This window comes from Pezoporus flaviventris, unplaced genomic scaffold (assembly GCF_033815535.1).
Source record: "Pezoporus flaviventris isolate CSIRO_AGI_PZ_B2104156 unplaced genomic scaffold, CSIRO_AGI_Pfla_v1 ptg000036l, whole genome shotgun sequence".
NCBI classification, from domain to species: Eukaryota; Metazoa; Chordata; class Aves; order Psittaciformes; family Psittacidae; genus Pezoporus; species Pezoporus flaviventris.
The window spans coordinates 41,152,016-41,166,717 of NW_026892584.1; the positions used below are offsets into that span (position 1 = coordinate 41,152,016).

Below are 14,702 nucleotides of genomic sequence, written 5' to 3' on the forward strand. Positions count from 1 at the left end.
AAGTGGACTTACTCCAAATTTCAACTATGATTATTAATTCACTCATAACAGGATGTAAAAACTCCTTTCAACAATGGGGTGGAACAAAAGCTTACATTCCTTTGCTGGAAGTGGCAGTTAACTAACCTTTTGTCTTTCCTCAACATACTCACCTGATCAGAACTACCCCAGAGACTTAATCTTAAAGAAATTAGTAAAGTCAGCTGACAACTTCAACTCACTGTGTCAAGATACAAGTTATGGGCTTTTGTCTTTATCATGTACATAACAATCATGCATAGCTGCACATAAACGGAGGCAACAAATCTTTAAGAAGTCTAGGTACATTGATGTGTTACTTTATCAACTGTGTGAGACTATTTGGTTTCTGTTCTGTAAGTAAGCAAGAGTTTAAATAGCCTGATAATTAGATCTGTTTTATACTAACTAAATAGATCTCTGTTTAGATCCTAAGGCTTTCATTTGCCTCGAAAACATTAAACTTCAGGTTTCTCTTACTCCAAGGAAACCAGGTATCATTTCTCCTTCCTATTGCCTAGAATTATCTTAGTGGAACACTTCGGATCAGTAAAGATGACATGTGACACGTAGCCATAGCCATGCTAGAAGATAACAAAAAATGGCAGCAGTTTGCACATGTGTGGAGCTTTACTGAGATTTCTGGACCCCACAGTAAGAAACCATTGAATAAGAATGAGGTACTTGATGGTAACTTCCCATTTCATTTAAGTGACTAGAAAATGGAATCAGAAAGACTATTTCCAGAATCCTTTGCCACCCTCTGTTTAGTATAGCAGATAATCTATAAATAAGCTGCATAGAAACATTCTCATTAGAGTGAATTTAACATTCCCATTCTACTTTCTGTTCATGAAATGACCACCTGAAGATTTCTTGACAATTACCAACCAGTGTTTTCACTGTGAGTGCAAAATCACTCTATTAGCTCATAAACCTATTTATAGGCTAGTTAAAATAATTTCACTTTAAAGTGAGCAAAAATGAAGTACCTGTTGCATTTAAGATACCATAGTAATTATTTTTTAATTATATGTGCAGACCATTCTTTAATATTACACAAACTATATTGTATTAAACTCCAAATTCAGATCAACTGTGTTTGAATTCTGAGAGAGAATTACTTTGGAGCAAGAGTATTTTTGTGGTTGGTCATTAAAACACTTGCATATTTTTACACTGAGAATATAGTCCAGAAATCAGTTCACCCTTGCAAAATGCCAGGAAGTAATGAGGCCGAGCTTTAGTACTGGCAACATCCAAGAACTGGACATGTTATGGTTTTTGTTTGTTATTAGCTTTAGTCATGTGATTATCAAAAGCAAGACCAAGGAAGATTACTGCTAGACACTGTGACCCTAAATAAGGGCAAATTTTCCATGTATGCACTGAATTAACATTTAGCGTACAATCTACATAAGACGTTCCATAACTCCAGAAAGGTTATGATTCAGTAAAGCTTCTGAAGATCAATAAAAGGTGTTATAACTGATTCACGCTAAACACAAAACCATATTTAGCTGTAAGTAGCTATTAAGAAGGCACTTACAGTAACAACAGCAAAAGCAGCAAAGACTTTAATTCTCTTACCTGCAAACACAAGCCCACACTCTCCTGTTAGTTATACAAAAACGTTTTGTAATCCTTGGAATTCCAAATACTAGCATGTTCACCCCCAAATTCTGAGGTAACAGACTAGACTCTCCTCTAACCTCTCTGTTTCATTCTACTTACATAAACATCAGATGTAACTGTTCCCACTTTCATGTCCTTCCTGTTACAAGCTGGCGGACTTGCCAACCACCATGCATGTTTTATAAACGCACCTCTCACGTACTCCCACAAGCCAAGCTGAATCTCATGCACTTAAGCTTCTGTTGCAATCTGCAGCTGCGGCGTATGGCACCAGAGGCTGCCTGGGAGGTGCTAAGAGGAGGCAACCAAACAGCATCTGCCTCCTGCTATCTTTGGTGAGGCTGAGCTGGTCCCAGACACTCTTGCCCATCTGATGGCAACGCCCTTCCGACAAGCCCTCACTAGCTCCTGCTCTCAGTCACCCCACACCCATTTCAGCCAACTGGCTTTTTTTCTCCCCAGAATGTACCCTCTTGTCTGCTGCTTGTATGACTACCTAACACCCAGAGTATTTCAACTCTCATCACTCCATTTTGCATTTACACAAATAAGACAGTAACATGTAGACACAAAAGGTTTTGTGTGTTTTCTCTGACTTCACCTAACATTTTTTGTAGGTTGGGACCCAGGATACTTAGTAAAGCAAACCAGGTATAACTTTTTTGTCCAATGAAAGTAAGCAAGATTCTTGCTGAGGACAGAGTGAGCTTTTATCCCAGCTCTGGGGCCAGTGCAACATAGGAACTCAAAGTTTCCCCACAAAGTAACTCAAGCTAAACCTGTATGTAATACATGTATCTTATCTGAGACATACTAATACATGCTTTGGTGATTACCACAAAATTTTCTAATTACAATTAGAAAATGTCAAGGTTTTTAAATGAAGAAAACACATCCCTAGTACACTACTTCAGTACTCCAGGGATGAATTTGCTGCAAATCTGTTTCCTTCAAAGATGAAAAGCAACTTCTCAAAAATTTTATATTTCAATTTTATTATATTTTCTGCATGCCAGACTGCAACACAAGTTCTAAAGATGCTGTTTAATATGCATCTGTACGCAAGAGCTCAGATGACCATATTAAAACCTGCGTTCTTAGCTAGCCAGAGATCTTCTACGGACTCACAGTGCTGGGTGTCAAACAGAGTAGGTGCCAGGCGGATGACATTGTGAACAGCGGACTGAAGAGAAGTGGGAGGTGACAGAATAGGATCCACTATTATGTCTAAATCAGAAACCTTCCACGTGTCTGGAGATTTTTTCACACACCCACAGTCTGTCTCTACCGGACACACCAAGGCAGATCCAGTTACACAGAAAAAGAAAGAAAAAAAGTGGTGGAAAAATTATAACAATGACAATGGAGAAATTAGAACAGGAACACTCAGATAATGAGAAATAAAAGCATGACAGTTGAAAAAAAAATTCCTAATTGCTTTTCTACCTGGGAGCATATAAGCTTCTCCTTATATAAATCTATCTCATAGAATATTCAAATACCTTTGGTGTAATAAATACAGTGACTTATTTTTGGTTGGTGAACTTAAAAGTTATAAACTGTCCTTTCGCATAAGTGAAAGAGGAATCCACGTATGAAAACAAAACCGTCACTTCACAATTAGAGTCATTCCTTAGGCTTACAACTTTTCCATAAGACCAGACTGTCTTCCCTCTACTTCTTCCTCCCCATCTGGAAGCATGCTGCAAACTTCCCCCTGCTTCTTTTTCTATGTAGTCTCCTGGGAAGTATTATCATTTTTCTTGTTTACTAGTTTTGTTTTACCTGACAAAAAGCAACCTACTGTAAATAGTTGTTTATACTATAGTTTACCACAAAGTTGATTATTCATTAATTACTATATTCAAACATACTAACTGAAAAACTATTAAAGACAAAACAAACAATGTGTGAAGGAACGTGTGCTCCTTTTAGCTGTGTACCATCTAGTAAAATTTCAACGAAAACACTCAAGTCTCCTAAGAAAAATTAATGGAAAGAAGCAAAACCACCTTATATCAAATGACTAATGTCCAATCCACAGAACAGTATCAAGACATCTGAAACGCCTCCTCAAGTACAGTGATTATGCCAACACTGGTGCTCCCAAGATTACTCTTTTTCTTTATTACTCCTTTCCAAACCATATGTATTAATAAGCACCGCACTGAAGTACTTACCAGATTTTGATCTTCCATGTGTTGAGCTAGAAGTAATGGTGAGAGACTGTGGTTTAACTGGATCTACCGGTACAGCATAAGTGCCAGCACTTGGAACTTGGATGTAAGGTCCTACTGCTGCCACCCTTCCTGAAGCACTCAGGGATGACTGGGGTGAGGAAGTGCCATTAATACGATTCAACTAAAATAAAAAAACAGACAAATTGAAATGTGAACTTCCATTTACCCTAGGCATTTGTGCATGAACAGGAGGTCTAAATTTAATTATCTAGAACCATGCACTACAGCTAAGACACCTTAATAATTAAGTTACCATGCTCCATGCTTCTACAAAAAAAAGCATAAAGTGTAAGTTTCATTTGTTAAAATCAACACATCAAAAATTAGATTTCTCAGCCACAGCAAATAAATTTCTTGCAGAAAGCTCTATCTGTGTAAGGTCTCTTTCACTGGGCCTTTCTTAGGCAAATGGACTAAAATAAGTTCTTAAGTGTTCAACTACGTATGTGTGGTTTGTTTGGTGGGTTTTGTTTTTTTTTCAGAGCAATACCTCCAGCTACAAATATGTATGGAAATCCAGAACTGATCTCTCTGATCCTTAGATAAATGGTCTACAGTGCAACTGATTTCTTATCAAAGTTCCAGGCAGCTATCGAGGCTAACTTTATCAGACCACTTATATATTTTCAATTTTCCATACTGGAAGATCAGTATTTTATAAAACCCAAACTGTTATGCTTTCATGCTTTGAAACACAGCCCATAATTACACTTTCCTTCCTAGAAATATAAACTACCATAATTTTTAATATACTATGGTCTGTGCTATAAAGAAAAAGAAAACACACTCGGTCTACCAGTTTTCTGATATGGAAAACCTTACAATAAAGAAGCCTATTACTTTTAAAACAGGTTCTTTGATGTAATCGTGTTATGCAGTTGGGAAAAAGTGTAGTTTTTATAGGCTGTTGATAAACTAAAGTGTGGCCCTTTTAACAGTTTATCTTACAGGAATGTTTTCTTTTTGACGTGCCTCAACTTTTTTCTTGTACAGTCGTTCGCGCAATTCATTGATTCGCTTGTCCATCATAGCCACCTCCATATTGCGTTTGTTTAAGAGCTCTTTTTGCTGTTGAAGCTTGGAGTTCTGTTCCTGGTTAAGCCTGTTACGAATCTTAGAAAAGAGAAAAAAAATAGAAAGAAAGGAAGCAAGAAAGAAAAAAGCACTTGTTAGGGCAGTTCCTTCATTCTGTCTGTTGTCAAGCTGGTTTTTAATACAGTGTTAAAAAACCCAAAGCGACTTGACTTGGCAACTTGTTCTGATATCTCTAATGTTACACAGCCTGTCAAATAAGCATTTGCAACCATGCAACCATGACCAACTCTTAAAAGAAAACAGCAAAAGAATGTCCTAATAAACTAGTGGATACCTATTAAATACATGTAAGCTACATCCTGTTTATAGCAAATGGATTGAAGAAATAGGCATAGAGCCATTTCAGAACTGAATTCCACTGTGAAAAATTAAATCATAGAAAATGTTTATTAAAAGTTATGTTTAACTGAGACTGATTATCATGAAAACTCAGTGATACAAAATTTGTAACAGAAATTATGTTATTGATTCTATTTCCAGTTCCACATGAAACTTCTTGATGTCAGGTTAACTGAACTGCTAGTGCAGGGACTGGGCACAGATTTTCCTCTCTACAGAAGGATTAAACTGAAACCTTCACAGCAGGTTTCCAGCAGATTAGGACATGGATTACCTTTATGGCTTAAATCAACCATGACAGTGTTTATAATTATTTCTCTTGCTTTCCCACTGGCAATTTTTCATACCTTCAATAACTCTGACAGTATTGTCTCAGTGTTTCAATTTTCATGGTAATGTTACATGCAAAAAACACCTGAGGCAAATTTAAGTCTTGACAAATGTGTATGGCATCGCTGTGAAGCACAAAAGAAATCTTAATCTGTTGAGCATCTTCAATATACTCACTTCAAAATACTCACAAGGCATATATGCCTTGTATAAATGGGAAAAGGGGAAAAAGAGGAGAAAAAAGGAATCATTCCTACTTAATGAAAACACATGCTTTTGTGTTATATTGTACTTGCTCATATAAGAAGTGGTTGAGACTGATTTTGGTATATGAAATATATTTGAGTTGTTGCCTTGATCACAGTAAAGTACATGAATAAATTAAAAAAAGCCCTCAAATCCTGACACATTGGCACTCAGTTAAGTATTCCATAACTTTTAAACATAAAAACTGGACAAAATTTCAATATAAGTTGAGTATTTTATTACTCATGTGAGAACTGCACTTCAGATTTAACAGTCTTCTTGGAGGAAGATAAACAATAGTGATACAGGGAATGCTGTGTGAATATACTGCAGCTGAAGAGCACTATATAGTGCAGTAAACATAGTGCAGCTTTTATTTTTGATGATTCTGTTAAATTGCGTTATTTAAGTCTTACGTATTTTCTTTATTTACACAAGATATAATAGCTGTATTTTCCCAATGTAGTTTAAATTTACTTTTATTCACTGCCCAGTCATGCCTCAAAGCTAAGATGCCATCTAAGTGAGCTTGCTACATCCAGTTCTTTTGAAAAATAGAAAAATACCACTTTTTTTATTTTTTTTTAATTTATTGAGAGATTAGAAGAAGTAGTAGATTATGTCAACATTCAGTATTGCAGTATTAGGGGCTGAGAAATGCCCTTCAGAACACTTTTGCACTTTGTATCATAATGTGTATGAGCAACAACAAAAATGGTTCTTAAAGCTAATGAGATTCTATTTTAAAGAGAGTTATATGCTAACTACAACCTCACACACTGACAGCTTTCCAAAAAACCCATTTTATGTGATGTTGCAGAACCAAATGGCTATACATAAGCATAGTAAGACTACTTTTCTAAAATCTACAGCCGACATCCAAATAGCATCTCTCCATTACTTACTTGTAGCTCTTGATACAACTTTTTCAATTCTACTGCTGCAGGTCCCGTCATTTGTCCATTGTAAGACTGAAAACCATTGAGTTTCCCTTTCCTTAAATCCTCCAGTTGCTGAGTAAGCTGATCCACTTTTAACACTGCAGCCTGTAGCTCCTGCTGCTTTTCCTGGAACATGGCACTTATATGCTCAATTTCAGTTGCTAAAATTAACAAGATAAAAACCAAGAAGCAATTAAGTAACACAGAAGTTGTTAATTTTTTAATTCTACAGGTACTGATAAATACAATGCTCCCGTTTTAAATCTAGTACATGCATACTCATATAAAATACTTATGTGTTGGGAATTTGCTAACAGTCGTAGTATTTCCTAATATTAACAGAATAGACTTATTCTAACTTTATGTCTGACTATAGAAAACAAGGAGTTACAAAATATCCACATTTCATAGAAACACAGCACACCCACTAAGACAAAAAAAATTCTATCTGAAATCCTGTTTCAATCCTATAATGACAAGCAATATAGCATTATTTGCTAGTCATGCAGAAAACAGTAAATTAAACCAAGTATGCTCCTTAAAAATTCTACATACACAGATTGCCATTCATTATCTTGCTGTAGTCCACTTGTCCTCTCATGGCACGGATTTTTTTCAGCTTTGTCTCCTGGGTTTCAACACGTTCTTTAAGTTTCTGGAGCTTTTCACTCTCAGAAACAGACTGTTGCTGACGACGTTCTTGCTGCTTCAGGTAACGCAAACGTTGTTCCTGATAAAATGATAAAATGATAAAATTACCTTGGAAAAACACATCATGATGATCAGTGGGGTTTTATATTTCCAGAAATCAGAAAAGGTTGCTGTTAAAAATGTAGTTAAAAGGTTAAAAGATTTATCAGTCCCTCTAGAAAAGTGCTCTACACTGTTAAATCTGCTTTACAGCAGATATTTAAGATTTTTTAGACCGAATTTACATATATGTGCAAATACAACCCTCGCCTGAACACTCATTCAAATGCACATGAAGCTTCCTCTGGCATTTCTTTGCTGACACTATTAACTGATCTCCTGCCGTTGCAAAACAAACTTGCAATGATGTTATCTGGCTTCCCACAGACAACAAAATAGGTCCAACACACCATTTTTAACAAGCTGACCTACCCCAAGATCAAGTTCCAGTTCTAAATAACAGTCCTTCTGCTGGGCGCACAAGGAAAATGTTTCCTTTTCCACATTATTTCCATCAAGAAAGAGCTACAAAATTGATAGGTTGATTCCTAGATACTCCAAGCATCCAATGCATACTGTATATTGTAACACTCACAACAACGTCAGAAACATTAAACCCACTTCTCACCCTGAAAACATACTTTGATTCTTGTAACACAGAGACTTTGGAAATGTAATAAGTGAATATATATGAAATGGGCACAATCTCACAGCACTATTGCTACAGTGGAGTGAATGAGCTACTAAAGATGAGCATAAAGTCAAGCTTGATCTATAACAGATCATGAAGAGGGCCTCACAAAAGAGACAAATAAAAGCTATTAATATTTTTTTCTAAAGACACATAACTTAGCATGACATGGGTTGTTATAGTGTCATTTACACTGAAATGTTGTATATCGCCTGATTAACTTGGTAAAACAATGGATTCAAGTCTTCCTGAGCTTACTAGAATGAATTAATTTTTTTTAAAATCCATGAAAATTACACTTGCATATGGTAAAGGAAATTTGTATTTATTATGATCTGTATACAATTATTACCTTAGCAACCAGCATTTGCTGTTGATTTTCAATCTGCTGCTGTTGTCGGGCAGCCATATCTTGAAGTTCAGAAAGAGTAAGCTCAACACGTGGATTCCCAACCTGCAGAATACAAAATGTTACATCAATGTGCTGATGTATATTAAGCGTTCTGATGATAGAAGCTAAATCCCCACTCCTCAGAGCCTGAAGGCTAAAGCCTCCTTTGCAGTCTTCAGAGAAAGAACAGCGATGGATCTCTATGAAAGAGTTAGGAAGCTCAGAGCAGAAATAAAGGACACAGACCATGCACATGCCAAGGACAGAAAAAGCAGAAACTGAAAGAGCAGATAAAAGAGGAAAACATTAGGAGACAAAACAAGAGAAGAAAAGCCCTTATACTATGTTTAACACTGTCCTGTTAGATATTCTGCAGAATCAGTACACAGCACTGGTATAGCACATGTGATAACACACATGCAAGCAGTTATTTTAAGCAGTATTGGAATCAGAATCTTCTTTCCTTTTCTAATATTTTCAGTGTAGCTACCTTGGTAGCTTTAACGTGGCTAGCATTATTTACTTAGCGCAGCACAAGACCTCATAAGAACCTTTAGACAAAGGCTTAGGTAAAAGCTATCTCCATCACCAATCTCACATCTGAAAATGGTGAAATTTCCTGGCAGATTGGAGCATTTAAGGTAACAATCTGAGTGAAAAAAGTCTGTACAAAGCGAAGCAAAGTGATCCCCTTTGGATAAGCAAATGGCTACTACTGAGTGACCTCTAAATGAGAAAATAAGATATTATTGGGGCTCTATCACTCCTTTTGCATATCAAAACTAACAAAATATTTACAAAATTGGGGTAGAAAGGCAATTACTGAAAATTATTTAAAATTTATATAATGCTGTGACAATGTGTGAGACCAAATATGTTGTTTTGAAAATAAATGCATTGTTTTGGTATATTCATAGTTCTGCCAACGAACAGAACTGAAATCTGTACACTAAATTACTTCACTTCAACCAGTTTTTACTATGCAATCACAAGAGAGTGCAGTGTGTAGCAAGACAAATTCCAGAGGCTGACACTTGCCAAATACCTGCTTTGCTACTCAGAAAACCAAAAACCACAATCTTAAAATTCCATTGGTTAACCACAACTTTAGCATTTGCACAGAAAGAAAATACCAGCCTTTAAAAAAAATTTCCAGAAAGTAAGAAGTTCAGAATAGCCCTTCAGTCAGAAAATACTATTTGTTTTAAAATGACCGATTTCTCCTTTTTTTTTCCTTTTTGTTTTTTCTACCTGAAATCCAATTAGCAATTCCTGTTTCTGCATACAATTATTCAAGTAAAGATAAGCACCTCAAGGTCAGTCACTAAAATGAGCCAGATTTTGAACAGTAACTTTTCAAGCTGCTGCATCTTGGACGCATGATATAGACATGTTGGACAAAAATATTTCTAAAAAGTTACTGTCCCTCTGAATATTTCCTACTGAATAAATTATGGAGCAAAATTGTAATTCTTAGTGGATGCTACAACTCAAACTCCTCTTAATAGTCAAAATAGTCAACAATAATGAAAATTACTCATATTAGAGAAATAATTTAAAAATATCTGTTTAGTTATAGCTATATAGAATGGTGAAACCAGAACAAAAGATAAAATCCACCCAAACCACTAATTTTCTATTTCAACACTCTGTTAGTGAACACAGTAATTAAAAAAAAAAAAGGGGGGGAAGGAAGGGAGGGAGAACAAAAGAAAAGATTTAACACAGTAGCGTGTACTTTTTTATTAGGATGACTTATGACAGACGAGTGAGTCTTTCCCAGTATTTTTTAAGGCCAAAGAACTTGTATACATCTGTGGCCACCAGCTAATAAATCAAAGAGAGACATTTTATTAATAATTACAGGCTGAGAGGCACTAATTGGGTAAGAAAGTAAGGAAACCTTTCCAGGTGTCATCCACAAACCAAAATGTGCTAACTTGAGACAAGAAAAATAACATACAAAACCGAGATGCTGCTCCCAAACCATGTTCATGCTCTGCTGACTTCCTCTGGCATGACCTTCTACCAGAAAACCCTAAACTTCTTAATCTGCATTTGCTGGAGTTTGTAGGTAATTCTTAAAAGGGGCTCAGAATGGCTTGAAGGTTTTTGATCGCTGATTTTAAGAACGGAGGGGTGAATTGACAGTATTTTCTCAATACACATATGCTCTGTTTCAAAAATACACAACTTGCACTGGGAAGATTTTGCATAGTCTGATATTTCTCTTCTTCCTGCTTTCATCATCGGTTTAACAACATTGATAGCTCATTCTATTTCCAGTAGCAATTTTCAGCATAACACTGTCCAAAAATAAAGATGGTTTATTTTGCTAAGAAGACTTGTTAAAAATATATCCAGACTCAAAAAGTGGCATCTGTAGAGGGGCTGTGCATATTCCAAAGTAAAAAAGCCATTTCACAGAGTGAAAATTACAGATTTTTTAAGTGAAAAACGTAACTTGGAATGCACAACAGTAAGAAATTGTTTTGAAAAAGCAAAAGAAACAAAAAATACACAACACAGTTTGATCCAAAAGCTCAGAATTTTTACTGTTTTAAATAAGCATATTTGAAAGCATAGCTTATAATGCCTGGAAAAAGTACCAAATTATTTTATATTATGTAAAATATAGAAGATTAATTAAAAGATTAATGCAAATATTAGCTTCTCCTTGAAGAAGCTATTAACTACTGTAAAATGTTCCGTTCAGAAAGCATAGTGTCTAAAAACCTTTTATACATGGCAGAACACAAGAACATGGGAACAGTGATAATTAACCATTTAAATATAAACACCCTATGAGAAATCCCTTAACGTTTACCTCACTGAATACCAGTAAGTGTCCCTTTCACTTAAAATAACTACACTATACTTAGAAAAGAAAAGAAGAGGCAGCTGAGGAAGCAAAGATTTAAACCTGCAACTTCACTCGCAGTTTGTTCTTTTTCATCCACATGGCAAAAGCAGTGACCAGACCAAGCAGAATTCCTCTTCGACATCAAATCAATTGTTTTCAGATAGACTGTTGCTGAAGTCTCCAGAACAGGACAACATAATTTTTGAAACAGCATGAAAAACACAATCTTGCCACAATCTACTTGAATCAATTCAATCGGAGCACTTTATATTCCTTGAGTCTGCTTGTAATAATCTGTACACAAACGCCACCAATGAAGGAAGTCAGCCCCGGTCCTTCTCCAGAACCTCAGGTTATGCAAGGTAAAGACAGCGCTGCATTTTCTCAGTTCTTTAATGAGGTTGTTGGTTTCTCAGATTCTTAAGTTTGCACTGTTCATGCTAGTTATTAACAACTTCATCTACGAAGTCACTCACCTCTCATAACAAACACAAGCCTATCACATTTAAGGTCCAGATCTCCTCCTTCCTCCTGCAGCAAGAAAAAACTCCCTCCTACAGAACTGCCTTCTGAAGGAGGTACTAAAAAGCCACTACAAATATCTACTCCTTCAGATTCCACAGATTCATTCGCTACACGGTGATACATCAAAGCAGACAGTTTTGCTGAATTGTAAATTTCTTCTCATTGATTCACAGAAGCATTTACACATAGAGATGAACTCCTAAATGAGATGCTATGGAGCAAGCACTGCATTATTAGGCACTAAGGAAGTATTATGTATGTCTCATACAGACAAGAATAGTTTACATCTATATTCCCTAATTTCTTAATATCAGCAAGAATCTTATAAAAATGTATTTATTTTGTTTAGCATGCACTTTAAAAGGTTGTGATGAGAGACAGAATTTGTAATGAACTGGAGTTTCAGCTTCTGATGTCAGCCTCCTACTACAAGCTAATATTTTTACCATTTCATGATTAATATTTTGAGACAGGTAAGATGAATGGTACAGTAGTAATTAAACAGTTTGGGAACGAGTTTACAAGCAGCCTCAAAACAAGTCATACCTTAGGCATTTAATTAAGAAAAGGAACCTCCTTTAACACATTAGTCTTGTCACCCTGAAAATTCATTTTCTTATTCCTCCTTCCTTTCTTTCTAACCTCACACTATGCTCTTCTGCCTATCATCACACACTCCTCAGTCTGCATACTCCTAAGCTATTATGAAATGGTTTAGTTATTGGAAACCCACAATAGTAAATGGAAAATTGTACCCAAACTCAAAACTATTTATTTGACAGAGTGTACTGTTGTAACGACATGTAAGAAATAAGGGCAGATTCCAGTGGGGTTTTTTTGCCTTTACTCCCATTGGAAAACTATCTTTAAAGAGGAATCTAATTATGTCAATATAAAAATGAAAAAAATGCATGATACTGACCTTTTGAAATAAAAGATCATAATTAGGATGTGGTTGGATTTTATGCATTTCTTTGCCTCAATGTCTAAGCAATGAAGATACTTATTTTTGATCATTTTATAAGTTTGCACTAGGAAGAACATAAAGTTATTTTGAAACTAATAATGAAATATTTACACAAATAAGAGCTTTAAAGGAAAACAACAAATATTCATAAGCTTTACAGGCCATCGTAATGATGGGCAATCTCATGTTTAGGTTCAGCAATGCCTAGGAATCTCAAATAGCCAGTGTAAAGTATAATGTGACCAATTAATTGAAGAAGAAAACTGGAGCAGTACAAGAATTTACCAATCACTTCCTGCATGCTGTCTCCTCAGATCTTTGTTCTAGGTTTGCAAGAGCTACTATGTCATTAACTTCTCTTATCTGTTCCTTCCCTCAAGATAGGTGCTCACTCCTGTCTCCCACACAATTCTTCTTCAGTTCTCCTCCCAAGACCCTGAACTAGGAAGTGCAAGTTAAAGTACCTCAAACCTCCTGAACTGGCCAATTTCCACCTTCTCCTATGCCTATTCTTGTACAATGAATGAACACATATTTTCTAGTCTTCTTCCTATCAGTCACCTCCATCCCTTCTATCCTTACTCCCTCTTTTACTACTTTACTTTTAGTACGTTAGCCCACCCTTCGCTCTTGTCACACTCAGAGATGATTTCAGGTCAAACCACCAATTTTCAAAGTCCAACATAACCCAAGTAAAATGTAATCAACCAGCATGTAATCACCCCCCCCAGAAACATGGACTGAGGACAAGATGAGTGCTGAATTAGAGGCAACAGAAAGAAATCCAAGAAGAGAGTCCTTCAGGTTCATGGTCTGAAGAATTTACTCCCTCATGTGGGATTTATTAACAATGCATGCAATTTTGCCATGTTAAAAAGAAAATATCATCTTTACTGGCCTAATAGGAGGAACAGCAAAGGCCAGAAAGGTCCTGCAAGTTGCTCCTGAGAAGGCATAAAACGCCTACATAGAAATGCAAAGTAAATACTCTTTGTTTTACTGCATATACTGAAAGACTCAATTTTCCATAATCTATAGCAGTTCTAAAGTTGCTGCTCCTTCCTAGGGCAAATGAGGGAATAAAAATCTTACATCCAGACTAGAAATTTATCTTTGTAGAGCTGTCAAATCCCAGAAATCTATATAGCTACACAACAAAAACAGAACTGACAGGTCTAGGACTAGATATATGAGTATGTGGACAAAGGCAGTAATTTATTACTTGAATGAGCATTTTCCCAGAATGAAGCATGAACGTGGCTAGACTGGAGCACTGCCCAGCCACTGAATTCCAGACTGGGATCAGGGCTCTGACAATTCTCAGCCTCCCCAAACCAGGGAGTTCAGTGGGCCATCGCTGCATTATCCTCTGTGCCACATTTACAGCGAAGGAAGAGCTACAGCTCTGTGCAACTACCTAACTGCCAGAGCAGAAAGAAAGGAACAGCTTTGCTTTGCCTGCTGAATCTAGCAAAAGATTTCCAAATTCCCACATGCTAACGTGGACACAAGCAGCAGAAGTCCATCAGTAACTTGTAACTTTTCTGCCTTACACCTCATTCAAGGTAACATAGTTTAGGGGATGCTTTAACTAGCCCAGTTGGCAACAAAGCTTTAGAGGTTGCTAATAAGAACAGCCATCACACAACTTGGCTGTCTGTCCTCAGCACAACAGTAGTGATAGGGAAAGCTTCCATCACATATGGAAGATATGGGAAATTATACCAGTTC

At 36.3% G+C, this 14,702-nt stretch overlaps 1 protein-coding gene across 8 annotated transcripts in view; it reads right to left on the bottom strand.

Moving 5' to 3' along the window:
• Positions 1-14,702, bottom strand: part of PPP1R13B (protein phosphatase 1 regulatory subunit 13B) — an 87,029-nt gene that overhangs the window by 10,930 nt on the left and 61,397 nt on the right. For 6 of the 8 annotated variants that reach the window (XM_061464111.1, XM_061464104.1, XM_061464110.1 and 3 more), the window contains 6 exons: positions 8,578-8,679; positions 7,400-7,574; positions 6,809-7,005; positions 4,842-5,006; positions 3,834-4,014; positions 2,782-2,937 (listed from right to left, as the gene is read on the bottom strand). In XM_061464111.1, coding sequence (XP_061320095.1) covers positions 2,782-2,937; positions 3,834-4,014; positions 4,842-5,006; positions 6,809-7,005; positions 7,400-7,574; positions 8,578-8,679 — 976 coding nt within the window. Of the gene's footprint in view, positions 1-2,781; positions 2,938-3,833; positions 4,015-4,841; positions 5,007-6,808; positions 7,006-7,399; positions 7,575-8,577; positions 8,680-11,539; positions 11,692-14,702 lie in introns of those variants that run through there. The other 2 variants (XM_061464109.1, XM_061464108.1) reach the window with 2 other exon arrangements.